Below are 27,320 nucleotides of genomic sequence, written 5' to 3' on the forward strand. Positions count from 1 at the left end.
TCAGGTTTATGATAAGTGACTGAAAATTACCTCTTGTTGAAGGTTCAAGGCTGGCTATGCTGCTGATAATGTTGCGTTGTGATTTGAATAAAACAACAACAAAGACAAGCTTTAACACTTTTGGTATCTGTTTTATTTCTTCTATATCATGGCATTGTGTACTAATCATCAAAGAACATCTGGAACAAAAGACTGGGTTTCAACCCCGACCTACATTTGTAGCTAGTGGAGTTATTTATTTTACTTTCCTATTGTTAAGGAATTACAATCCATAAGTTATTATTATAGACAGTATCCGACAAGTTGCTACTGTTGTGCAGCCATGAGCTCTAGAATATCATTTAGACTATATCTACAAAATTTCCTAGCCTAAGACAAAGCTGAGAATTTACAAACTGTAGTATTTCTCATTAAAAGCTTAGTAACTCAAGTTTCACTTTACGCAAGAGTCAAAAGACCACCAAACCATTCATAAAGCCTAAATGGCATCATCAAGCCAAATGTGGTTTGTGTCTCTCAGATCACATGTACCTGTACCGTTCTATTCGATGTCCCGCGAAACATGCTACTGCTATGTAGCCGTCAGGGGTAAGTCCGATTCCATGAGGGTTTCCGCCCTTAACAGTTGCCACAGTCCGTTTGAAAGTCCCGTCTGGCCCGAACATCTGCAGACGGCCGTCTCCTTGGCTCACGACAATAATGTTACCTGCCGTGTCTAATGTGACACCTTCTGGACTTTTGAACTCCCCAACATTCTGTCCTTCCTTGCCAAAATCGAACATTTGGTTTCCGTCAAGGTCAAACGCGAATACTTTGTGTGCGCTGTCGTCTGTCACGAACATCACATCACGTGACTCATCTACCGTGACACACACTGGCGTCTCTAGCTGCCCCTTGCCGATCTCCCGGATAAGACTCCCGTCAGGCTGCAGGAGGAAACAGGACTTCTGTGTGTATTCAGCCACCACCTTGGTCTGGTAGACTGACTTGTGTGCGGCAGGTTGGACACTCCAGGGGCTGTTGTTTGGTGGCCCATTCTTTCAGACACTCCCTACAGAATGTGTGCAGACATGGCAGGACTCTGGGGTCCCGGAAGTGCAGCATACATACCGGGCATGTCAGGAACTGATCGTCAAAGTCGTCTGGCATGTTACTCGCCATGTTGCGGTGCTAGAACGTGACGATAAGACCTTAATACTGCCCGCTTGTACAGAATATTGTCGACACGTCTAGCTCTTACCGACACTGTTATGTTTCTGTTCCGCTTCTTCCTAGAAGTTGGTTTCGGTGACGTTACTCACATCACGTGACAAATACTAGCCTCCTTTGCAGACTCTTGAGGGACGCTGTGTATTTTTTGCGGGAGCTGATTCTCGTTTTTAAACCTTACCCAAGGTTCTCTATGCTGTATTTTATTCGTTTTCTCCCGGTCAACTCCCTCTCCGGCATGGAGAACCCTAGCCCATGTTGAAAATCACGAGCCAGGGCTTTCCCCGTAAACAATAAACGCTACCACCCGGAAGTCTGTGACGGAGGCTAAGCAAACCCGTTGCTAGGTGATACCCAGTGACGACATAGTTTTGAGCGACCTTGATCCATCAGACAGACTGTTCCTGAACTCTGAACCTTTGGGGGAGGGATGGGTGTTTACATCAACTGCCTAAGCAGTTGCCACTTATCATCATCACGTAAATCACGCTTATCATGTTGGGTTTGAAGAATATAGTTTACATCAAACTACATTGAAATATATCTTACAGTGATACACAACACCCCAAAACAAAGCTTTATTGGTCCGCCCCTTGCCTCTTTGTTGGAGGTCATTTCACTTCAATTTGGCGAGGCGCCAACTGGTGGGTCGGACTGTACCAATGCGATATGGGGGTTTGGGAAGCGTGACCAGAAAAAACAACAACGATACACTGAACACCATTTCACACCAGCGGTTTTTGTGTGTCAAGCGGTTCTTAGTGGTCCGAAGTAGAGTGTTAACAATTTAATGATCACACAGCTTACGTATACAGACCAGACAGGTGAGATTGCAGGGGGAAGGACTCCCATATAACCATCTTCTTGAGACTCATCGTAAGATTCTTCATCTATGAAGTACGGGTTTGCAAAACCATCCTTTTTTCTCTACCCCTTATAAATTAAGTTCAATGTTGTCATGGATTTGAAGGTTTCTAAACCCCTTTTGCCTCGTTTCTACGGCCAAATTTGATAATAATGTTCTAATACTTGCTCATGCAGATACAGTGGGACCGTGGAATGAGCGCATTTGAAGAGTATGTCACATTCTTTGAGGGTGTGTGAGTGTCGGCTGGCTTTCATTGACTCAGTTCAGATTGTAGTTAATTATAAGATATATACTATGCGTTGAAAGTTGAACGATTTTTCGTGACGTAGATCATATTTTTGACCTCGTGTTTTGGACATTCAATTGGACTAACATGTAATTCTATTTTAAGTGATGACGGTTCTGCAAGAAACACACGGCGAAGATAATTCATTAACTTGATACTATGAAAAAGAAAACATTCGCAAGATATAGTTACACAGCAGCAAATATTTATTGTAGCATAAAAACAACACTACTCACAGCTTGCCCGGATGAAGGCCAACAATCATGAAACAAAGCGACATTTAAGATATTGGTAATAGAACAATTACCGGTTATTACCCACATATATATAGAATTCTATTTTCCGTAATGTCTCCTGCAACAGCTTCGAGTATGTAGCAATCACAACTCTTCAATCACACAAGACACTTAATATATTCTAATAGCATTGGCGGAAATGCACACCATAAGTCTACAGCTATTTTATTACTAACTGCTATTAATACTAATGTTATCTGACTACAAACTACTGTGAGTCATACGGAAGTGACAAAAATATCGTTACATTCATATCTAATCTGAAGAGATTTAAAAAAAACGCCAAGTGAGGAACTCTATTAAAAGAAGATAAGCGACCTCAGATCACATGTATCTGTAAAGTTCTATACAATGTCCCTGCCAACATGCTGCAGCTATGTGACCATCATGAGTCAGAGCTAGTCCACAGGCACACCCTCCTTGAACTGTTCCCACTTTCCTTTTGAAAGTTCCGTCTGGCCCGAACACCTGCACACGACCGTTACCTGCGTTACTCACAATAATGTTACCTGCCTGGTCTACTGTAACTCCTTCTGGATTTTGAAATTCACCATCATTCTGCCCTTCGCTTCCAAAATCGAACTTTAGGTTTCCGTCAAGGTCAAAGGCGAATACTTTGTGAGCGCTCTTGTCTGTGACGTACATAACATCACGTGACTCGTCTACGGATACGAACAGCGGTCTCTGTAGCTGCCCCTTGCCGATCTCCCGGATGAGGCTCCCGTCAGGCTGCAGGAGGAGACACGACTTCTGCTTAGGACGGTGCACCACCACAATGAGGCCGTCCTTCAGAACTGTCAGGCCACATGGGTCAACCATGCAGTCAGGCTTGAATGTATTCAAAAGTTTCCCTTCCTTCGAGTAACGTCTTATTCCAAAATTTTCGCCCCACGACGTCACAAGAAACATTCCATTTGAGTCCACATCAATACCTAATGGCTTCTCACCGTCAACAGGGAAGCTTCTCAAAGACTGACCTGTGTCGGCATCGAATATCTGAACCCGCTTGTTCCCCTGTTCCACCACTGCGATATTGCCGTCCTTGTCAACGGCGACCCCTACCGGTCCGTCCAGTTCCCCCACCCCGCTATACCCTTCCGTCCGATAGTCAACAGTGTCAACACGTAGCCTGTGTTTACACAAGCTCTCGCTGGCTGGGCTTAATGACCTCCTCTCCTAGGAGTCTCCTAGGGCCGGCCCCTACGAGCGCGATTTTAGTCAGGCTAGCCAACACGGGGTTCTCCTTTACATCAAACTCAAACGGACATCCTGGCACTTGTTGTGAGTTGACCTTGACCTCTAACCTGTGGTCACCCGTGACCTTGGGAACGTACGAAATTTCCAACTTGCCCCAACTCTTTATCTGTACCTGTGTCGGGACGTCCATCCCAGACGGGTCCTTCATGTCAGCTGTGACGGCTTTACTGTTCGTAACACAAGGACGGCCCTCTTGGTCCATTGTCGTCAGTTCAGCGATACACTGACATCCCTGAACTGCTGGCTTTATAGCAACTTCGCACTTCGAAACATCGACATTAGTGTTGACGCCACCCAAGCCTTGAACTTCTTTCTCAAAGTCCGAGACAGCCGTGTTCTCGACGAACTGAAACTCGCTCCAGTCGGACTCCAGGTCCAGTTGTTTCGCCAGCAGAGTTTCTACCCTTGTTTGGACTTGGTTTCCCACCTCCAGAATGTGTACGTCACTTCCGTGTTCTACAGCTTGTTGACAGAACGTCTGTGCGCTCGTCAGTCCGGCCAACTCAAACTCGATCGCTTCCTTCTTTGTCTGTAGAGCCTTGCCATCGGCCCGGCATTGTTCGTCAATGTGGCTCAAAATCTCCTTTTCACGCTTTTTCAGTAGGTCCGTAAGTTGGCGGAAATACGCCTTGGCTTGGTCTGTAGCTGCTTCTTTAGAGGGTGCTAAGTTTAACAACTTCCTTTCAACTTCCTTAACTGATGCCTGAATTTCTTTCAGACGTGGGTCTATGTCTTGCAGGAGACTTTGTAACTTCTCTTTTCTTCTCTGAGCGACGGTGGTGATTTCTACCGGGTTGTGATCTTTACCAGGCCGATGGTCGACAACAGTACACGCTGTACAAACCAAAGCGCTACAGCTCTCACAGTAGAAGACCAGTTCTTGGTTCTTATGTTTGTCGCAGTGTCGTTTGCGATGGAATTTGCTCCTACCCTCCTCTGCCTTTAGGGTTTCTTCCGTAGTGACTTCGTGATCTTTCGCATATGGAAACTTACGGTGTAACATAGTACAAGACTCACACATTAAAATGGCGCAATCCGCACACCAAGACTTAGACCCCTCTACGTTCCCCTCACACACCTGACATGGCACACCGGGCTCCGCTCCTTTCTTGGCCGCCGCGAAGTCCAGCAGGTTGTTGACGTAGAAGTTGGTCCTGAGTCCGTCCACACCTTGGTCTGGCAGACTGACCTGTGTGCGGCAGGTTGGACACTCCAGCGGCTGTTGTTTGGTGGCCCATTCTTTCAGACACTCCCTACAGAATGTATGCAGACATGGCAGGACTCTGGGGTCCTGAAAGTACCTCATGCAGATTGAGCACGTCAGGAACTGCTCGTCGAAGTCGTCAGATGCTGGAAATTTACTCGCCATTGTGTTTGCTACGTTGTCAGAAAGACGCTTATTGCGGAATGGTGCGTCCTTTCCTTGCGTAGGCCGTGTATACACTAAGCCTTCTACGTACTGTGTCGGGAAATGTATCTACTTTTTGCTGACGTAGTTTCCATCACATGCTCCAAAGTCAAGATAACATCCAGTAACCCCGGACTTTGCGCCTTATTTCACATGTTCCCCACCTGGCGTACACGTGAGCAGGCGCGAGGTCTTTCACTTTGTGTTGAAGTGACAGCGCTGTAAATGAGTCTAAGGACATTTTTCGAAGACATCCAAAGGCAAGATTCCCGTAGACAACATCCTCGGCGGCCTTGAAGGCCTAGACGATCAAGATTAGATTTCACTGAAATCAATTTTTTATTTAAAACAAAGCCATTACTCATGATATGAAGTTTGACTTTCTCACTTTGATATCAATACTTCTCTCTTCTCGCTAATATAACAACTGCAGGTATTTATTTGGTGTGACATATTAGTTTATAAAGGGAGTGTTTGATGACTCATATATGGTGCTTAATTTCCATTTAATTATGTTTGGTCATTACAAATCATTAACCATTTGCAGGGCACTTTGTGCCCCCTGGTAGTACGATTATATTCAATCGATCGTTGGTCTAGTTGTAGTGAACTCATGTCCCGCGTTTGTATGTTTGTCTCTATAGTGAGAAAAGAAAATATTTGATATTGTATTGATTATCTTTTTAGTGCATTTTGGGATTTTCTGATGCACAATCTGTATAATCTTATAAACCGCAATTTGGTGAAGTTTGGGCACAATTGTTGCTGTGAATATTTTCCTCAACGATTTGCTAGTAGTTTATCACACACTTTATATAAAAGTTGTACAAAAGTTGCAACAATCAGACATTCTCATGGACTACTTGAGTCTGTTGACAATTAAAGAAAACAAAAAAATTACTTGGAGAGTAGTTTATGCCGGCTATACTCGATACACAATACAGATTTAGAAAGTAAAGAAACACACAAGACAACTGTAGCCAGAGTGTTTGATGTACTAATCTTTCTTAACCAGTCAGTGGCATTCAATATGTGTTTTAAAAATGCAGCATGGTTTTCTCAACTATCATCATGAATACTTATAAATTCAGGTAAATAATGAACATCATTTTTGAGAAACTTCATTTGTGTAAGAGACAAACAACATTTTCCAAAGATGGGCTCTTTCTGTAGAATTCATAACATGGAAAGTTAGTGGCTAATACTATTAAACATACAGATACAAGACATTGTATTTCTAAAGAATCTTTAACATTACTCGTTAGCACCACCTTGACTGTCCTGACAAGAGCTATTGAAAATAAATGTTTTAGTTGTCAGAAAACTTGATGGCAAATAGATCAATACAACATGACAGTTCTATAAACAATTGGACACGTTTACAACAGCAGCAATGTTTAGATCCCTCTGTTTCAATATTTTGGCAGTGTCCTGACATATAAATGTACATTTTCCTAATACTCTGTTGTCGTTGGTTATTATTCTCAGTTGCCACAGCCTCCATAGACTTCATGCAGTAAGCAGTCCTTTGAATCAAAGTCAAGTGAAAACTTTTTTATATCATTGTTATAGATACTAACATGCTTGCCTTTTTTGCCGATGGGTTACTGTAAATTTATGTAGATTGGAAGCAATGTTGTGTCAAATAAGGCAACCTTGTTTCTACTTAAAACTGTAGCAGTGAAAAGGTTGACTTGAGCCTGCTTCAGTAGGGTTACTTACAGTAAGGCCACATTAATTGATTTCCTAGCTTTTCGCACATTTCTAGGTACAATTACAAAGAAAGCAGGATGAGAAGATAAATCTAGAAGTCTAAATAGAAAATTTGAAACTGAACAGGAAACTGACTCCTAAAACAGTGTGCACCAAGGTACAGACTGCCCCTCAGAGTCTGACTCCCTTTTTATGTTGATGTTCTACATTTGTTGTCTATTTTTCAAATCTGAAAACCATCAAAATGTGTGGCTGTGGACTGTGCAGACACCCTGAGAGAGAATGTACCAAGGTACAGAATTTCCTCTGGGACTCTGTTTTCATGTTGATCTTTCCGTGAGGAATTTTCTCTGTAGTTGTAGGAACCGACAAATTACAATGGTGTAGCCTAAAGCTGTGGCAACTGAGGATATCTCTAACTAATCTCCAGGCAGATTTACCAGTGGCATAAGATATTGGTAGTAACAAAGCTGCCCAAGGAGTATAGCCGGCCAAAGGCAGCCAGCAGGCCAATGGGAATCTGCCCCCCCAGTCGGCTAGAAGAAAGGCTATTAACATCCAATTGTTGCCTAATCAAACTGTGCTTGCTGAGTAGTTGTTAATTGCCCTCCTTCCTCCTTGGCGCAAATATTCTATAAGGATGTACACAGGTCATTGAACTTGTCCCAATAAAAATATAAATTGCGTGTAAAATCATACACACATTTGGATATTTATCTACTACGGTAGTAGTAGTGGCCACGGGGAGGGAAAGCAACAAGATTGTTGAATTCTCCCTTTGGCTGGGTATACTCCTTGGCCAGCTTTGAGACTATGTTATGATACAGGTGATCTGCCTGGAGATTGATCTCTAATAAACTAGTCCTCAAACGTCATCCTGGTCGCACCTCCCTGCTTCATCCAGCGCCGATATCTCTTGTACTTGGGATCTTCTGCCAGCTTTGCCTTCATCTCCTCTTCCTGCTCTTTTTTCCATTGCTACAGAAACATGGCAGGAAAGACAAAAAAAATACTGTAAAAATTGTTGCTACATGGTGAGGCAAAGCCGCAAATTGTAGGTGGGTATTTTGAGCCAAATTAGTGACTATCAGAAAAAAAGAAACAATAAAACAGACCCTGAACCTACAATGTATTGATGAATGTCAGAACTTTTTACATACATACATATAATATATAATCATAAAATATTGTTGTATTGCATCATGAGACCATTTACCTTGGGGTGAGGTGGGGACTAACCCCCTTCCAATTGAGTGGCGAATTTATAATAAACAAACCTATGCGACTCAAAGATTAGCCTCTGCAGCTACCACATAGGGCCAGTATGAGTATAGTATGAGCCACTGACACTAAGCCCTAAAGACGAGGGATGACTAACAACCTACCAAGAAGACTTTTCTGTCCCACAGTCCCTTCTGCAGGTAAGTTTCCTTGACAGAGTCTTCCACAGCATCCCACTGTGTGGGCGTGTACCCGATGTTCCTCCTCATCAGGTACATCTTTTCCTCCCTGCCGTATGGCTGCTTACACACCGAGAACTTCCACACCCACGCCGCGTACCACCACAAGTAGAGAACTGCGTGGTACGGGAACAGCACCAGTTTTACCCACAGTACATCGTACACACTCGGCTTGCTGTAGCCCCCGCGGATGTCCATCATGTTCTCTATCACATTCTTCAGTGCTGCCTCTTCTTCCTGTTTTATCTCTTCCTTGGAGCGTCTTCCTTTCTTCTTGTTGTTGATGAGGCCCTGCTCCTTGGCGATGTCCATGGCGCGGGTGCGGTACTTCGGGACGGTGACGAGGTAGGAGATGGCCTGGTTGTAGCGGTGCCACCAACCGAGGTACTGAGTGTAGAATTAGAAATGGATTCAGCTTTAGTGTTTTTACTACTAGTATCAATTAGTATTATCTTCTTTACAAAGATATATGGCATATGGTAGAATATTACAAACAAATACTAACAGTTACATGCATGTATACTATATGACGAGTGATGCCATCAGTCCCATTGCTCGAGGTACAGCATGCAGAACATGGCTTCAGTTTTCATAACTTTTTTTCTACATTCTCAACGCCCGCCTCACCTTTTTCTATAAAGTAGTCAACAATAATATTAACATAGACGCCAGCAATATTCTGAAGCCTGCCCAAGGGCGCACCCGGGGTAGTCACGACTTCAAATATCAACACATATTTGCACGCACCGATATCTACAAACATTCTTTTTTCCCACGTACAATTCCCGAGTGGAATGCCCTGCCTGGCACGGTTGTAAGCGCTCCCAACGTTGAGCACTTCCGTGCCAGGCAGGCGGCCTGCCCGCCCTAACCCGGGAGCCTCAGCTCCCCCCCTACTTTTGCCCCTCGCGGGGTCATTTGGGGGTATCCTATGCAGATTCTTTTACAATGATTTTTCACATTTCTTTAAAATTAATATCAAGCTAGGTCACTCGTGGGACAGTATGTGACGAAGTCATCACCCAAGACCCCCCCCCCAAAAAAAAAAACACACACACACACAAGTTTTGAGTCAGAAGCTCATTTTTCCTGGCAACAGTCAGGTTCCCAGCTCATACAAAAGGCTTTAAGTCAAATACTTTCAACAAAACACCATATCGACCAGCCCCAGAAAGGGGGCGTGACGTGTCGTTGTTTTCTCACCTGTATCACGGATATCACCGTTAGTGTCACGACTATCACGATCCTGACGTCGACTTTCGGCGCCACCCTCCGCCTGTAGTATCTGTAGTAATGCTGGAAGTATTTTTCAGGGTTATCCAAGACGTCGTCATAGTCGGCTCGGCTCTCCTCGTCTCGCAGCGTCTCGTAGGCTGTCGCGATGAGGGTGAACTTTTCTTCCGCGTCCGCCGCCTTGTTTCGATCGGGATGGAACTTCAGGGCGAGTTGGCGGTAAGCCTTGCCGATTTCACGCGTCGTGGCTTCTCTTGTCAATCCCAGGACGTCGTAGCAGTTCTGTTCTCCACAGTACAGCCCCTGAATCTGTCCCATGACAAAAACAGGGAAGAAAACAACTAAAATTGCACTCAAAATCGAAAATTTCCACCTGGGCGGCGCCATCTTGAATTTGCAAGGCACCTCGGGAAGTTCCCGGATCTCGCAGCAATGTCACGTGACGCGAGAATGTGCGAGATCTTGAGGTAACCGCCATTTGAGCGCCATTTTTGACAGTGATTGTTGTGAACTCTGCGAAATTTTGACGGAAATTTCACGAAATCAGCCGTCCAGAGATGTATATCAAGGAAATCGTGATCGATGGCTTCAAGTCGTACGCCCAGCGGACGGTTGTGAGCGGATTTGACCCGCTGTTCAACGCTATCACCGGTCTGAACGGGAGCGGCAAGTCCAACATTCTCGACTCCATCTGTTTTCTGCTGGGCATCTCCAACCTTTCTCAGGTAACTTCGCAGCGGACGTTCGAGATATGACAAGAACGACAACGCTTCTCCCTCAAGACTATGCTATAAATCCGAAACTAAGCTTTCAGGAGACAAGTAACCTTAACGTTATATTACAAAACTTTATATTACAAAACTTTGGATGTGGAGAAATATAAGCCAAGGCTTGCGGCAAATTTATAGCCCAGAAAAACAAATTATAATTGTTATCATTTGATTAAAAAAAATCTGACAGCTCATGATACCAGAAGAACAGAACGAGGATGTACAATGAATAAATGATTTCTTACAAACCCTTCAACCTATAATATTATGGTAGTTTTTTGTACATGAAAGAATAGCATAAATCTTTTGCAGCATTACCTGCTACTACTAGGATAATTTTTAAACAACCAATTGTATGTGTGAATTTATTTCAATTATAATGTCCGATATTATGACGGTGACATCAAACTGGTGTTCTGCCTTCTATCTCTCTGAAAATCTCAATAAAGTTATGAATAATTGAATTTTGAGATATACAGTGACATCCCTGATGATATACTTTCACCCGTAAAGATTGGTAACAATGATAGATTTTCCCTATCTTGCCCAGGTGCGTGCAGGCAGCCTTCAGGAGCTGGTCTACAAGAGCGGCCAGGCCGGCGTAACCAAGGCAACCGTCACCATAACCTTCGACAACACCGACAAGAAGCAGAGCCCTGTGGGATACGAGTCGTACGATGAGATCACCGTCTCCAGACAGGTTGGACAGATTTGTAAATAGCTGTGTTGAATAGACCCCTTTCCAACCTAGAGATGGTGGCACAAATCTACTGGAAAATTCACAACCAACACTACAGGATTGTGCTTGAATCACACACTCACCCACTATCCGATTTAGCGTCCGTTGTTCCCTGTCTTGCAAGGGTTGGACATTGCAGGAAGTCGTTTAGGTCTGATTTGTGCAAAATTGTGCTTAAGTTGTGCTAAAATGACGGTCGGACAGTAATTACTTATTGCAATAGTAATTACTAATTGTTATAATGCTATCTTCTATATGTTTTTATAAAAGTAGCCAGGAATTGAACCAGTATAATAATTTCTCAATGCTCTGTATGCTAGCTTAGCCAAAGTCCAAGCCACTGACTTGGACATTCAACACAATTTATTTCTAATATTACTCAGAATAAAACCCTTCTCTTCTCCCCAGGTTGTGATTGGTGGGCGTAACAAGTACCTGATCAACGGCAGCAATGCCAGCAACACCCGAGTGCAGGACCTCTTCCACTCTGTGGGCCTCAACATCAACAACCCTCACTTTCTCATCATGCAGGTGAGCACGCGGTTGCCATAGCAACTGTTGCCATGGTTACAATCACATTCACTCGTGAACTCATTCTCAGTCCCATAGCTAGTCACAGCTACTCAGTTAGGTTAGGCCGGTTTGTCCACAAAGGTTCTCTATCCTCTTGCAGATGTGAAATGTAAGACAAAAATGTATAAAATCTGCACAGCAATCCTCTTTGTGGTACTGTGACAATATGTACATTTCTTGCATGTTTTTTCTCAGGCCGCACACACGATGAAGGTGTTTGTTTCTTGCTATCTAAGTAGGTTTTTAACCCCCAGTGAGCTCATTTTACATTTTAGTACTGCAACAATGTGCACATTTCTTGCCTGTGTTATTCTCAGGGACGCATCACGAAGGTGTTTGTTTCCAGCCATCTAAGAGATCCTGATGGTCCGGACTGAGGACAAAAAAATAAGATAAATACCAGTCAATTCAAGTGTATGTCTCCATCTATATCAAAGTTGGTTTTGGGTCCCCCTAGCAGTCTTTCTAGTAGTACTAACACTGCAATAATTCACACATTTCTTGCCCATGTTTTCCCCAGGGACGCATCACGAAGGTGCTGAACATGAAGCCGCCCGAGATCCTGTCCATGATCGAGGAGGCTGCCGGGACCAGGATGTACGAGAGTAAGAAACAGTCGGCCCAGAAAACTATCGAGAAGAAGGATGCCAAACTCACTGAGATCAACACTGTAAGTTTACTTGGCAGGACTGTTTAGTAATGCATTGGCAGGCAGCAAGTGTGGACTGTGGTGTTGAGCGAAAGCAGATTGTTCGGCTCAGGATCAAGTGGTCCCGGGTTCGAACCCAGTTTTCCTTTCTCCACCCACCTGGTGTAAAAATAGGTACATGACTTCGGTTTTGGAAGTAAAAGGTGGTGAAAAGCATCAACTTCCAATACCGTGTCCTTACAGCATCAAAAAGTTTATTGGATCTTTCCATCTGCTCGTTGTATGTGACTGTTGAAATAAGTTACTAAACTTAAGTGCTCTGCCACATTGTCCTTGTCTGTCTGAATGCAAATAAAAAGTTTGGACTGGTCTAGCTTGTGGATACTTTGTTTAATTAGGGACCAAGAATTAGACTGTTAAATGTAGAGCTGTTTTACAGTTCTAAACGTGTGTTGTGAACCATCAATACCACTAGAAAATGAAGTACCAGTATGCCTCTTTTAAAGAAATTCTTGTGCGTTACTACCAGTAACTATGAATTGAATGAAGCTCTTCATTTCTTGTGCTACAAAGTATGTGTATATCAGGAAGTTGGTGCTGTTTTGTCACAATCGTTTTTTTTCTTTACAGATTCTTGAGGAAGAAATCAGTCCAACTCTAACTCGGTTGAAAGAGGTACGTTTTCCGTTGACTTTTGAAATAAATACAAAAGCCTATTAATAAATATTATGTACGCAGGCGGGGCAAAAAGCGGTGTTCCAACTGCTAAATTTCAGGTTGCACAAGTTGCGCCAAGCAAAATGTGGTTGCCTTTGCAAGTGGTTATTTCAAGCACTCACTTATAGGGATGTGTGTGGAACTTGTCCCAATAAAGATATAAATGGCTCATAAAATGATTATATTCAAAAATATTATATTCGTACGGCAGGTAAAATTGCTTGTATATTACAATGTATATACTACCAGTGTGTTCTGGCCAAGGCCTGTCTACCCATCACAGCTTGTATGTCACTGGTGACTGAAAGACATTTTTTGTTTTGTATTTTCCAGGAGCGCTCCAACTACCTTGAGTATCAGAAGGTCCTGCGTGAGATTGAGCACCTGTCACGCCTGCACGTGGCCTACCAGTTCTTCTGTGCAGAGGTTTGTCATATGGGATTATAAGTTATGTCAAATCGTACATGTTCATGTACTTCATTATTATAATATTAGTAAGTCTTCATTGAAGAGAATCATAGAGGGCTGGTTTGGCCTGTGCTCTGTGACACTTGTGTCGATATGAGCGGTCACTGTTGTTGTTTACATTCAGCCTGATTTAGCAGATTGGATTATTAATTGATATTCAAAATCTTGATTAATCAATTTGCCAAACACCTACTTCTTACCTGTCACTACATGTATGGCACCGTGACATGACAGTCACACGTATGAGACCATGTTACTCAAAATGTGAGAAAAGGCAGACTGTTATGTAGAAATGACTTGACAGACATTTTGTCTTAGAGTTAAGTTAGACTTCTCCCTTTCCAACATTCCCCAGGAAACTCAGAAGCGTTCTGCTGAGGAGCTGGCTGAGATCACAGACAACATCAAACAGTTCCAGCTGAGGCAGCAAGAAGTAAGACATATCTTCTACTCTTTATACTGCAAGCTACTAAGCTGAACATTGTACAGTATGTGTGTGTATCAAATTTTTTTGAAGTCCATGTTGAAGTTTTTAGCTGTCTTTGCTCACCTCTAATTTTTGGTCACTCATCCGTCGACTTTCGTCAGGAGGGGTGATTCAATTACTCTGAGTTGAATAAAGAATCTGGCAAGCAGTATCTGCCCCCGTCTCTGAGTGTTTCCTTGTTTAAAGTCCATTTGCTACACAGATTTCACCTTTAATGTCTTTGAATTTCTCATTTTGAAATCATGTTTTGATGTCGTCTACAGATTGACCAGAAGATTGCCAAAATCAACGAAGCAGTCCTGGAACTGGAGAAGAAAAGGGACGAGGTACTGACAGTTTCTCTGTGGCTGTAACTAGAGTTTTCTGTGCATACATGTACATGTAGTCTGTTGTCCATTATGTTGGGTGTTAGTGGATGATGTTACCGTGAATCTGTGCTGTCTCTTGGCTGCACTGGCTCATACTGTGTGTACACCTTTGTACGGAGGCTCCACTTACAGTAACTGTAGTTCAGCAAAAAGAGAAAACCTCAGCTTCAAAGAGAAACTCTCTATGTAAGCCATTGGGGAGGAGAAGAGGGGAAGCATATGAAAATGCCCTCTACTTCTGTTCAGGCTTATGTTTTCTATAGTATAGCTCTAGTATAAGCAAAGAGAAAGTAGCAACCAAAAATGCAAGTACTATAACATACTACATGTACCTTTGACAGGAAACAGGCGGACAGATCCAGACCCTGGAAACTCGCCTGAGTGAGGAGCAGAAGGCTGATGCTAAAGCCCAGAGCAGCCTGGACAATAAGAAGGAGACCCTCAACTCAGAGAAGAAGAAGAAAAAAGACATCACCAAAAGCATTGATGAGGTGGGTTGGGTATAAAACAGTACTTTTTTTATTGGCATGCATTGTTTTGAACATGTAAACAGTTGTTTTACAAGAAAATTGTTTCTAATACTGCATTGGGGTCTCAGGACGGTATTCCATGGATAGCAACTTTTACTTGTATCTTCATAGCAGGATAGATAGACCAATGTGTTTAGAGTATCGCTAATTCAGAAGATTTCAAACACACAAATGTCGGCCAAAGCAAGGCAACTACAGGAAAATACATGCTGCTCGGCCAAAGAAAGAAAGACTTATGAACAGAATTACTGGGGAAATATGGGGAAGTAATACACTAAGTAGTAAGTTTGCCACTGCTCTATCGTGTAGGGAAACCCATGCCCATTGAAAGAAAATCATTAAACATGTCGTCCAAAATACAATCTATAAACACGCACCCAGCAGATTTTGTGATACGAAAAAATTAATGTACAGGACTGGTGCATTTATTTAGGAGAAAAAAGTAAGTTGTTTGCACTTCCCCACAGGACCATGCAGCACTGAAAACAAAGGATAAGGAAGTTGAGAAGTTAGCAGCTGCCCAACAGAAGTTGGAGCAGCAGGCTAAGGAAGACTCAGACGCTCACACGGCTGCACAGAAACACTTCCAGGCCGTGTCTGCAGGGCTGAGCAGTAATGATGAAGGGGAGGACGCTACACTGGCGGAGCAGATGATGGGTCAGTTCAGTCATTGGTTGTTCATGGCTTGAAATACCACCTGCATCTGCAGGTTAGTGCAGGTAAAATTGGAGCTGTGCAGGTATTTCTGTTTTAAATATGCCCCTTTAGCTGGTGGACGCACAACCTACTAACAGTACTAGCTCGGAAAATAAAAAGGATAATACAAGAAATAGTTCCAGAGATATCAACCCATCCTTGGTGTTTGAAATTCATTTTTTTCCCCAGAAGGACATGTGTGCTACAATGTAGCCGGGTGGCAAAAATTGAGTTGGTGTTTCTGATGATAATATTTCATTCTGCAAAATGATTTTCAGCTGCAAAGAATGAAATCAGCAAGGTGGACACAGATACCAAGCAAGCGCAGATGAAGTGAGTACATGGAACTCAGACTTTTGTATGTGTTGATATAAATAATGTTTGCATAGAAAAACTACCTATGTGTAATGAAATAAAACTAACTTTTAAAGAAAGGAGTAAGATTTATTTATGTTTAAACCTCCAGTCAGTTTATTTTGTCTAGTTGACCATAATGTTTTCTGACTGTTGCCCTGACTGTTGTTCTGTGTAATTATCATTTCAAAAACTGCATAATTAACATAAGGCCTTGAATGAAACAAGTTGTCTAGTATACCATGGAGGGTAGTTTTGGTGGTAGACTCTTATTGCCATACAATGTAACTTTGTATCCAACATCTTTTTTTTTCCAACTTCTAAGACTAAAGCATGCAGAGGAGGAAGTGAAGAAGAAACGTGCTGAGTTGAAGAAAACAGAAAAGAGTTATGAGAAGGACAAGACAGCTTACGAAGCCATTCAGAAGAACCAAGAGAAACTAGAGGTCAGTAGTGTGTTTCCGATTTCTTCCCAATAACTTGTAAGCATGATGATTCCAATTTCTACATTATACCTAAAAAGTAAAAAATGCAGTCTGTACATCTTGATTATGTCCTATGTACATTGTACATTTTACATCCTGCTTGGAGTCTACATCCTACGATTCTTGGATTGTTTGAATATCTGATGGTACATGTACAATAGAAGCCAGATAATTACACAATGGTTACCGCACACTGCTGTTGATTGCACGAAATCTCTGAATCCCAAACCAGTGTGGTTCAGCTGGATAACCACTCAGATTATTGCTCAATACACGCTGGAAAATGTGGATTGCAATTAATCGGCTTCTACTGTACATGTAAAACTTAGAAATATGATACATTTAGACTTCCAAACCTATAATACATCTATTTTCCTTGTGTTCCAGGCTGAAATGAAGAAGCTTGGTTATGAGGATGGGAAAGAGGAGCGTCTCCTAGAGCAGAAGTAAGTTTTAGTTGCTTTCATGTCTTGAATACCGTCAGCATACAGCATTGATTAAATACAGCGTTCTTGCCTGGTGATTTTACCATATGTCAAAGTAAAGTACAGTAGCAACAAAAGATAAGTTTGTGAATATTTGATCTCTGCACACAGGTCAACTTGATCACAGTATTCTAAATATTCTTCAGTAATCTCCAGATATTTTAGCAAGAGAAGAGTTTGTTTCAAGTGCCATTTTTAATTTGTACATGTATATCATTATGAACATGCATACTTGCCAATTTGCAATGAATGTTACAAGTAGATGTATATTTTCATGTCTCTGTTCCTCCCCAGACGAGGGTTACAGGAGAGCGTGTCTAACCTACAGGAGAAGGTGGAGACACTCAAGGCCAGGTGAGATGAGCCAGGTGTAATTGTTTTAGCTGTCAGCATGGAATGGTTTATCTGATCGTTACATTCATTTGGGGAGCACAAACCACCTCTTCCAAGAAGCAAAAATAATTATACTTTATTTATTTATCTATTGGTTTGGCTGTTTATAATTATACTGTAAATGCATTTAAGTTCGCAGGGATTTTCTTTCGCGGTAGCGGGGAAAACGGAGGTTTATGGTGGTTTTCAGTTTGTGGTAGCATCATAGACTGTATTCACATACTATAATGAACAAGTGTTCGCGGTGGTTTTATGTTTGTGGGGAAGTGGCCACCTTGAAAGCAGCAAACAAAACCACCATGAAGGTTTCTGCATTTACAGTACCTTTTTACTAGTTGCTGTAGATATAAAAAATGGATCTAAAATCTTTGCTGAATGCCTCCTCCCTTCCCCCTGTCCAGGTTCCCCAACCTTGACTTTGAGTACCGTGACCCTGAGAAGAACTGGGACCGCAGCAGGGTCAAAGGTCTCGTGGCACAGCTGATCTCCGTCAAGGACGTCAAACATGCCATGGCTCTGGAGGTCACCGCTGGGAATAAGGTAAGGGCTTGTTTCAAGTTCAACTAATGATTGGGTGTGACCGGTCGTTCAGTGTAAAACAACCAGCTGCTGCCGCGCTGTGTGCCTGCGAGCTGGTGTGTTACGCTGAAGGGCGGTTATACCGGCTATATAGATACAGAACTATTTTTGTTCTTAAAACAGTCACCGTTAATGTTTGGATAGTTTAAGAGAGATCTCATAGTTGGTAATCTTGATTGTGTGTACTGTGTTTCTCACAGTATGTACAGGATTGGAGATTTCTCTGTGTGCTAGTAGTCTGAATCCTAATTAACTGGCCATAAGTGGCTTTTAGAAGCATCCATAGCATAGGACATTTTAATCTTGTACATGTATTTGGATATAGCTACATCTTGACCATGTTTGTGACAGAAGTATTCATGTACATGTACATGTCACTTTTCCAATCTCACATCACAGCTTGTAAGTATGTGTACAGAATCTTTAAATTTATATTTTTCCTTGTAGCCAAATACACCAACCAAAATGTCATCTGGCATTGATGGCAATGCATATGTATACTTCAAATTCAACCCTTAAACCTCTTGTCCGTTTTCTCTAGTTGTACAATGTTGTAGTGGACAGTGAGGTGACTATTGGGCAAGGAACAGGAAGAAAGGATTGCAGGTTCACAAAGGATAAACTTTTCTTTTCCACACACAACACAGCTTGTAAGCATATCTTTAAGAATCTTGATATTATAAAACCTCAAACCCTTTGTCCGTTTTCCCCAGTTGTACAATGTTGTAGTGGACAGTGAGGTGACCGGTAAGAAGATTCTAGACAAGGGTCAGCTGAAGCGGCGCTTCACCATCATCCCCCTCAACAAGATCAGCGGCCGCGTCGTTTCTAACGACGCTGTCAGGCAAGCACAGAACCTGGTAAGTGTACTTAAGTGTTCATTCAGGGAACAATCGTGTAATGGTCGGATTTCTCAAATAGAGCATGAAGACAGATTGGACAGGGGGCAAAGTAAAAATGCAATATACATTGTGTCAGGGTTGTAGCCAGCCAGAAATCATTTTCAGTTCCCTCCATTTTGAATGGCTTTGGCGCAGTGTTCCTAGGGGGGTCCGGGGGCATGTGCCCAAGGAAAATTTTGAAATTTAGACCCTTTGAAATGCTATTTCCTGCATTTTTAGGGTTAAATTTTGCTCACAGAGGACGGAATGGGGAAAAAAAAATTTCGTCCCCAGCTTCAAAATTCCTTCAAAGGATGGAAGGACGGGTGCTGGCTGAAACCCTGCATTGTGTATCTATCAATAGATTTGAAGTTAAGATAGGATTTCCTGAGACTTCCCAAAGGTAAGATTATTGGCTCTCCAGTTTTGAAATCATCATGTCCTAAACATTTAATCAAACGTAAACATTGAACAGTCTTTCTGAGATAAATAAAACGTTTTGTGTTTCTTCCCCGCTTCAGGTCGGCAAGGATAACGCCAACGTTGCCCTGTCCCTGGTTGGTTATGAAGACGAGGTCAAAGCTGCCGTCAGCTACGTTTTTGGCTCCACGCTTGTCTGTGACACTTTGGACAACGCCAAGAAGGTAATGCTCACAAGTCCTCCTCTTATGTACTGCTTACATGACGTATTCAAAAATTTTAAAATGCAATTTTCTTTTTATCTTCCAACTGAGGTTTACATTTTTTTCACCCGTAACATGCTGACCAGGTCAGATTTCTTTTCTGTACAATTTTTCCAAATATGTTTGAATAGGACTTTTTTCTGATACCTATTTGTTTTATAGTTGATGTTTGTGAAAAAGTTGAGGCGACACAGGAGATTCCTTCGAAATCCTTGAGAACATTTTCGTTATGAATCAATGCTTTATTCTTCTTTTTTCCAGGTGACTTTTGACAAGAAGGTGATGACTCGATCAGTGACCCTCGATGGAGACGTGTTTGAACCATCCGGCATGCTGTCTGGAGGTAGATCTCCAATCTTAGACAAGAAATAAATCTTACATTAAATCTAACTTAGAGCATACTGTACTGTTGTTTAGGAGCGTCAATGAATGTTAGACTTCCAGGTAATAAAATACGCCAAAAAACAGTTCCTCGAGCAGTAACTGGATATGATTTTGGAAACGGTCAGACGTTTCAGACACCATCCGGTTATTTAGATTTAGAAGCTTAAGGTACCCTCCTTCTTGAATGGAGGTCCAGAGTTTAAATCATGCAATTGTTTGAAAATTCAATGGAGAAGGCCCTAATTTATTTATTATCTGAGTTGGTTCATCTGCAGTACTGAAAGTTTGTGGCTACTTCAATGTAACATTGTGTGTTTTACACGCTCTGACTCCAGGTGCCCGTCAGAAGACAGAGTCCATCCTGGCTAAGCTGAATGAGTACAAGTCTGCTACAGAGGAGTTACAGGAGAAACAGCAGCAGCTGGCAGCTGTGGAGAAGGAACTGCAGGGGCTCAAGAAAGTGGTGGACAAGTCAGTGTTTCTTCTCGTGGTTACATCCTGGATACTGTTGTTGAGCTTTCAGTCTCTGTTCAAAATTAAAACCCTGGTTTAGAAACACCCCAGTTGGGACTTAGTCTAAGAATAGTGCATTAGTTTAAAAGCATATTGTATTGTAAGCATGCTTGCTCCATAATTTTCACCTTGTACCCTGAAAACCTCTTGGTGCCAACCATATGACAGCTGACATGTACAAAGAAACCCTATGGTATGGTACTCAGGGTATACTAATCAATAGTGTTAGCACCAGGTTTTCCAACTCCCAGTACTTGAAGTTGAACCATTTCAAATTTTTAAAGTTACCAGTGTTAGGTGTGATTCAAGTATTACATGTATACAATCTTACCCCAGGTACCGAGGTCTGAAGGAACAGTATGATATGAAGTCACACGAGGCTGAGCTGCTTAAAACACGTCTGGAGCAGAGCACCCACCACAAGCAACTGGAGGATATCCAGGGCTTGGAGAAGACCATTGGTACTGCAAGCTTTCACTTTTAACTTTCAGTTTCAGCATACTTACATGTATCGAAAACAGTAAGGGTCTTTCTCTGTGTGGGTGTTTCAAAACCTACAGTCCTATGGCCGCACCGCCAGCAATTACTGTTGTATTGAGGTCACTAGTCTAGAGTTAGTGCCTAATGGCACCTGCTCCAGAACCTTACAAATTTAGCCCCCTAAAAAAAGGTCTTTACAATTCATGCCCCTGGTTGTTAAGAAAGGATTGTCGGCCCAACTAGTTTCTTAGAAAATCATAAAAACATGTACCTGCATGCGCATGTGCAGGTAGTATCGTTACGATATGATCAGAACAGATGGAGACACACGTCTAAATTTCAGGACAACCAGAGCATAACTGAACTTTTCTTTAATAGGACACCGGTAAAGTTCTGTCTGTTCTAGAACAGATCCTTCGAACAGGAACAACAACAACTCGACCTGTTTGAAATAATGTACAGGTTCTCACGCTCCACCGCTCCATTCACACTTTCCTTTACAGTATTTCCAGCCCTGACATTGGATATTCTTCTGTCTTCTTCTAGAGGAGGGAAAAGAGGTCCTTGCGGGAGCAAAAGATCGTCAGAAGAAAGCTGCCGACAAGGTGAAGGAGCTGGAGAAAAAGATGAAGGAGGCCCAGCAACATCGGGAGAAAGAACTGAAGGAGGCAGAGAAGAATGTGGGCAAGGCAAAGGAGAAGGCTGAAAAGTCCTCCAAACAGATGAGAGAGAAAGGGCAGGTAAAGATGGTGTCTTGTTTCTTTGTAGTTGTTTTGTGTCTTTTTTCTCCCTATCTTTATAGCTTGATTGATTTTCAATGTCAATAATTTGGTGAAATGTGCCAAATCTGAATGCGTTGTTAGGTAGCTGTTGTTTAAAAGCAGTTGGATTTGGTAAAAAGTTTATGTACATGTAGGTAGAATTCTTTCAATTCTGTTGCTGATAAGCTAATGGATTTATTGATTGATTGTTATTTGTTATGTAGGAACTAGAAGCAGCTTAGTTTGAAGGAGAAGGGTACAACTTACACTATTAGAAGGCTGACTAATGATTGATTAATTGATCAGTTGATTGATTGATTGACTGATTGTTATGTGTTTATTGTTGTGTAGGAACTAGAAGCAGTGAAGCTGGAGGGAGAAGAGTTGAAGAAGGAAATAGCTGGTTATGAAGAACAGATGAAGGCAGTGGACCAGGCCATCGCTGGGTACGAGGAGCAAGTCGAAGAACTCAAGAAGAAGGCAGCAGAGACAAAGGTCAGTCGGGAATATAGATCACAAGATGAAATAGTGTTGTCATAGGTTTAGGTAGGGACCTTGTGACCATACAAAATGACGAATGAAATCCCTTGCATTTCCAAGTTGAACCCACCCTAGGATTGAACTAAGAAACACGGATCCGGCTACGCAAGTTGATCCAAATGGCCAAAGTGTGATCTTGTTGGATAATCAGCAGTGCGTTGGACTCAGAGACAAGAGGTCAAGAATTGGGTTTGAAACATGCGATGTCATCGATCTTGTGCCCTTGGGAAAGGCACATTACACTTCACTCAGGTGAACAAAATGAGTACCTAACTTCAACTAGGGCCGTCCCTCGGGTAGGATGTTAAATGTGAAACCGTCAAAACTTTCCACAAAGAGTAGGGGTCTTTCCTGGTGCTAGTGTACTTACAATTGGGGTACCTTGTGTCCTTGCCATCGTCATGATCGTGGCCACTAAAGAAAGAAATAAGAAATGAGCAGGTTTGTGTTACAACTTGCACCTTGAGGACATGTATTGACCTAAAGATTTCTTCCCTTGCCTGTAGAAATCTGTGGAGGCTGCCCAGACGGAGCTTAACAAAGCCCGGGAGGTGCTCAGAGAATGCAACAAGGAGATTAACGAGAGGAACAAGGAGACAAAAGAACTGGAGAAGGAGAAGAACGAAGCTCAGCTGAAGATTCAAGAACTGGAGCACAAGGTCAACAAGCATAACAAGGACAGCAAGGATGCTGCAAAAACGGTGAGAAAAAAGATTTTCCCAAGAAAGTTTGATCTCCTATTCAGAGATTGTAAAGCATTAGATTTTTATAAAGTTGCAACAAAATTTGAGTCGAAAACTGAAAAGGAAAGGATTTGGAGGAATATACCAGCTTTATTATGATTTGTAAGTCCCTGTGTTTCAACTGTTATATGCAAATATGTGCATATTTTTCCTTCCATTGTACATGTATTATTTTCTGACACACATTTTCTCCCCCAGGTGGAACACATGCTGAACAAATATGAGTGGATCGCTTCCGACCGTAAGTTCTTCAACCAGCCCAACACTCCGTATGACTTCAAGGCCAACAACCCGAAGGAGGCTGGGCGAAGGCTGCAGAAACTGGAGGAGACGAAAGACAAGCTGAGCAAGAACGTCAACATGAGGGCCATGAACATGCTGGGCAAGGCTGAGGAAAAGGTAGGGACAGACATGGGATAGTGTGGCATAATGGCAGGAAAAGGTAGGGACAAGAAACTGTAGAGGAGAGTAAGAACGTCAACATGACGGCCATGAACATGCTGGGCAAGGCAGAGGAAAATTAAAATTAAAGGTAGTGTAACAGTGGGGATCAAGCACCGCCAAAATGACCATGGTAAGGGTCCAACCTTTTTGCTTAGTGATTAGCAGTGTTGGATTTGTAAGCTGGCAGCCTGAGTTTGAATCCCAGAAGCCAGGAGACTGTTTCAACTCACGTGTGAGCTGGCAGCCCAGTTCGGTGCGGGTCCTAATCCTGGGAGCTAGGAGACTGTTTTTACTCGATCTTGTGTTTCAGTAGGGGCATGTCATGTTTTCAAAGTGTGTAATCCATTGCCTCGTCCAGCTCACCAAACCTGCCCTGACTTTATTTGAAAGAGTCACAAGAAAATGTCCAGAGCCATAAGTGTTTTACTTTAGATTTGTCTTTTTCATTATTTTCAAGTCAAATAAAAAGAGGCTTGTGATCTCTGTAAGAAGTGTGAAATGGATTTGATAAAGATATCTACATGTACTTTTGTGAGTGAAAATGAAATTGTTTTAGGGAAAAGGGGACATATTAAGATTTGCTTACACCTCTCTCAGCATGATTCAAAGGTTATGAAATGATAGTCTGCTTTGTTGTTGATCCAAATATTTAGCTATTAGGAATCTACCACAGAAGTATACATTGCCAAGTATGAAAGTCATGTTTTAGCATCTTTTGTTGTTGTTCTGTTCAGTACAACGACCTGATGAAGAGGAAGCGGATTGTTGAGAACGACAAGGCCAAGATCCAGACAGTGATCCAGGAGCTGGATAAGAAGAAGAACGAGGCACTGAAGAAGGCCTGGGAACAGGTCAACAAGGTGGGGAAATATTTAGGTGCACTTGTTGAACCTGCAACTTTGTAAACCATTAGAAGAATTGCTTTAAGTTTTTAAAAAAGCACTACTTGGAACCTTGGAAGTTGAAGAGTGTAGTAAACATTAAAGTTTGATGTATTTATAAATATGTAGCAAAAGCAAGGATACTGTACTATTTGGAAAACATGTTCTTTAAATTGACAAATGCCAAATGCAAGTTAACTGTTAGTTCAACAGCAAGTTTCAAATATACATGTACATGTACATGTAAGACCCAGTCTTTTCCATATTGCTAGTGTCTTTATTTAAGATTTTAAGAGACTACGGTTGTTGTTTTTTTCACCTTAGTTTTGTCTTCTTAATGGAGATTTCTTTAAAATCCTTTTCTCCAGGATTCTGGGTCCAATTCCTAATAATTAGATTTTCCAAACCTGTGTTTGATTCACCGTAGTGACTTGTGCAATACCTTAGGAATCAAATAACTTATATAATCTTCCTCCTCCAGGATTTTGGTTCCATCTACTCCACCCTGCTGCCGGGGACTGACGCTAAGTTGGCCCCCCCTGAAGGTCAGACAGTTCTGCAGGGGTTAGAGGTCAAGGTGGCATTTGGAGACGTCTGGAAGGAGTCTCTGAGTGAGCTTAGCGGTGGGCAGAGGTGAGAGGAGAACACTTGTTACTCTTGAGATCCCATCAGTGTTGGATACTATTGTTCAAAAAGACAAACAAATCTGTATGACTCTACATGTGCACTTGTTACCAGTGCCTCAATAGTGGTTATAGAGTGTAACTTGTAAGAAAACTGTAGTCTTGATTTTGTCTCTTTCCTTGAGACTGGTGCAATAAAAAAGGTCTGAGTTACAGGCTCAAACACAGTCTGAGTCATGCCAAATAATTTTTACACACTGCATTGTCTGCTGAGTAGTTATGAGAGTATGGCAGTAAAACACACATGACAGACCACTACCAGTGGACTAGCCCTTTGTTGTGAGGCATTTAGAAGAGGAGCTCCGGAGATATATGTACTGATGTAGGTGCTGTCCTTAAACGCTGCAAGCCGAACATCGGGGCAGCGTCGTAACTTTTTAATCTTTAAAATTTTGTTTTGCAGGTCGCTGGTAGCCCTGTCCCTGATCCTGGCCATGTTGCTGTTCAAACCTGCTCCCATCTACATCCTGGATGAGGTGGATGCTGCGCTGGATCTGTCTCACACACAGAACATCGGCCGTATGATCAAGTCTCACTTCAAACACTCTCAGGTAAGTTCTCTCACACTCAGAACATCGGCCGAATGATCAAATCTCACTTCAAACACTCTCAGGTAAGTTCTCTCATACTCAGAACATCGGCCGCATGATCAAATCTCACTTCAAACACTCTCAGGTAAGTTCTCTCACACAGAACATCGGCCGCATGATCAAATCTCACTTCAAACACTCTCGGGTATGACCAAATCCTTGTCTCTAGAACATGGTGGAAGCTGTGAAGAATGCCTCAAATTTGTCATCCTGTGTCTTTGTTTCGAAATTTTTTTTGCAGAAGTTGTATCTGTCTTAGCTTTATGTCTGTGTTTTTCTTCTATATGTTTAAAATATATGGCCCCTTTCCTAGAAATATGTCTCTGCATGGGGCAAGATTTGAATTGCCAGGAATGTACAAGTATGTATAGTGAGTACATATTACATGTATGCACTGATTCTAACAACTTTTTCCTTTATCTCTAGTTCATTGTGGTGTCACTGAAGGACGGGATGTTCAACAATGCCAACGTCCTCTACAAGACCAAGTTCGTGGACGGTGTTTCTACGGTTACCAGGTACGCCCAGGGCAACCCCACCACCCGACCCATCCAAGCACCCAGCACAGGGGGAGGGGTGCTGGAGGATGGAAGAGCCAAGAAGAAGAGAAGAGGTGCAGCAGCTGGAGCAAATGCATAGAGAAATTCACGATGATAGATTTATTTCTGTGATGTTCATGTACAAGATAAACTACTATGCTGAACATCTTATTTTGTACAAAGACAGTCCTGTAGGGTAAGAAAATTCATGTGATCAACTGGCCATGGGTCCATTCGTGTGCTACCAGTTAACTTAGTTGACCTTTATTCGTTGTGTAGCTATATTCCTCTATTTACAAAAACAGGATATGCGTAGAAGAATTCACGATGATAAATTTATTTTCTGTGAGAGAAAGATGTTCATGTACACTACAAGACAAACCATTGTGGTGGACATATTATTTTGTACAAAGACTCTTGTAGGTTAAGAATATCCATGTGATCAACTGGGTCCATTTGTGTGCAACAGTTAACTTTAGTTGACCTTTTTTCGTTGTGTAGCTACATTCCTTTATTTACAAAAATGGGATATGCGTAGAAGAATTCATGATGATAAATTTATTTCTGTGAGAGAAAGATGTTCATGTACATGTACAAGACAAAGTACTGTGGTGAACATCTTATTTTGTACAAAGACTCCTGTAGGTTAAGAAAATCCATGCGATCAACTGGGTCCATTTGTGTGCTTAAACCTATAGTTATTTAAATCACACTCTCATTGTATGGTGTTGTCAGACCTGAGACTGATGTAGAAGCAGTAAGAATAGGTTAGGGGTTTTGTCAGGAAAAACAAGACTCAGTTTAAGATGATCTGAAAGACCTCATTTTTTTCTGTCTTGCCTTGTTTTATTCCATTTGAAACTCATCATCATTTGAAAGTGCAGCCCTGAAATTCTTTTTATCAACAAATAACTTTTCCTTCCTTACATATACTTCATGTGCCAATCATGTAATTAGAGATTCAACATCTCCAATTTGAAAACAAGTTTATGAATAAGATAATTTTCTCAACAATGTTTTCTTGTTTGTTCAAAACAGACATCCTTCTCATCTGTCCTCTGTAAACTCTATGCTCTTTCTCTTCACTGTCCACAGCAATGGAATGTACATTTTTAATGGATCTCTCCATTTTTTACCCAAACAATGAATAAAATCTTTTGTTACTTTGAAGTCTT

The 27,320-nt window shown here is 42.0% G+C and overlaps 3 protein-coding genes across 3 annotated transcripts; 1 reads left to right on the forward strand and 2 right to left on the reverse strand.

Annotated features, from left to right (window-relative positions):
- Positions 1-521: 521 nt before the first annotated feature.
- Positions 522-5,331, reverse strand: LOC118431553 (tripartite motif-containing protein 2-like). The gene is made up of 5 exons (XM_035842794.1): positions 3,799-5,331; positions 3,637-3,746; positions 3,095-3,453; positions 988-1,170; positions 522-926 (listed from the first exon to the last, which is right to left on the reverse strand). The coding sequence occupies exons 1-5, from the start codon at positions 5,283-5,285 to the stop codon at positions 522-524; spliced, it is 2,544 nt and encodes an 847-aa protein (XP_035698687.1). The 5' UTR covers positions 5,286-5,331.
- Positions 5,332-7,848: 2,517 nt separating this feature from the next.
- On the reverse strand, positions 7,849-10,170 carry LOC118431823 (dnaJ homolog subfamily C member 25 homolog). Its single transcript, XM_035843209.1, has 3 exons — positions 9,701-10,170; positions 8,423-8,884; positions 7,849-8,015 (listed from the first exon to the last, which is right to left on the reverse strand). Exons 1-3 carry the CDS (start codon positions 10,115-10,117, stop codon positions 7,896-7,898), a joined length of 999 nt encoding a protein of 332 aa, XP_035699102.1. The 5' UTR covers positions 10,118-10,170; the 3' UTR covers positions 7,849-7,895.
- LOC118431822 (structural maintenance of chromosomes protein 2-like) lies at positions 10,159-27,315 on the forward strand. Its single transcript, XM_035843208.1, has 28 exons — positions 10,159-10,455; positions 11,051-11,200; positions 11,648-11,770; positions 12,333-12,482; positions 13,092-13,136; positions 13,512-13,604; positions 14,002-14,079; positions 14,397-14,459; positions 14,843-14,992; positions 15,499-15,688; positions 16,006-16,060; positions 16,407-16,527; positions 16,954-17,012; positions 17,346-17,405; positions 17,846-17,984; positions 18,737-18,883; positions 19,426-19,548; positions 19,849-19,930; positions 20,307-20,442; positions 20,821-20,945; positions 21,511-21,704; positions 22,077-22,220; positions 22,772-22,966; positions 23,207-23,407; positions 24,187-24,312; positions 24,815-24,966; positions 25,420-25,567; positions 26,033-27,315. The coding sequence occupies exons 1-28, from the start codon at positions 10,288-10,290 to the stop codon at positions 26,243-26,245; spliced, it is 3,630 nt and encodes a 1,209-aa protein (XP_035699101.1). The 5' UTR covers positions 10,159-10,287; the 3' UTR covers positions 26,246-27,315.
- Positions 27,316-27,320: the final 5 nt, after the last annotated feature.

The sequence above is a fragment of the Branchiostoma floridae genome, chromosome 15, assembly GCF_000003815.2.
Source record: "Branchiostoma floridae strain S238N-H82 chromosome 15, Bfl_VNyyK, whole genome shotgun sequence".
In the NCBI taxonomy this organism is placed as follows: domain Eukaryota; kingdom Metazoa; phylum Chordata; class Leptocardii; order Amphioxiformes; family Branchiostomatidae; genus Branchiostoma; species Branchiostoma floridae.

What these genes read in the sequence shown, in the direction of transcription:
- LOC118431823 (XM_035843209.1), bottom strand. Translation starts at nt 10,117, where the DNA reads ATGGCGCCGCCCAGGTGGAAATTTTCGATTTTGAGTGCAATTTTAGTT. An exon ending in CGGTGATATCCGTGATACAG is followed by an intron (nt 8,885 to 9,700) that starts GTGAGAAAACAA and finishes TTCTACACTCAG; the next exon opens with TACCTCGGTTGGTGGCACCG. An exon ending in GGGACAGAAAAGTCTTCTTG is followed by an intron (nt 8,016 to 8,422) that starts GTAGGTTGTTAG and finishes ATGTTTCTGTAG; the next exon opens with CAATGGAAAAAAGAGCAGGA.
- LOC118431553 (XM_035842794.1), bottom strand. Translation starts at nt 5,285, where the DNA reads ATGGCGAGTAAATTTCCAGCATCTGACGACTTCGACGAGCAGTTCCTG. An exon ending in CCCAGCCAGCGAGAGCTTGT is followed by an intron (nt 3,747 to 3,798) that starts GTAAACACAGGC and finishes GGAAGGGTATAG; the next exon opens with CGGGGTGGGGGAACTGGACG. An exon ending in ACGGAACTTTCAAAAGGAAA is followed by an intron (nt 1,171 to 3,094) that starts GTGGGAACAGTT and finishes GTCACGTTCTAG; the next exon opens with CACCGCAACATGGCGAGTAA.
- LOC118431822 (XM_035843208.1), top strand. Translation starts at nt 10,288, where the DNA reads ATGTATATCAAGGAAATCGTGATCGATGGCTTCAAGTCGTACGCCCAG. An exon ending in TCACCAAAAGCATTGATGAG is followed by an intron (nt 14,993 to 15,498) that starts GTGGGTTGGGTA and finishes ACTTCCCCACAG; the next exon opens with GACCATGCAGCACTGAAAAC. An exon ending in GAGCGTCTCCTAGAGCAGAA is followed by an intron (nt 17,013 to 17,345) that starts GTAAGTTTTAGT and finishes GTTCCTCCCCAG; the next exon opens with ACGAGGGTTACAGGAGAGCG.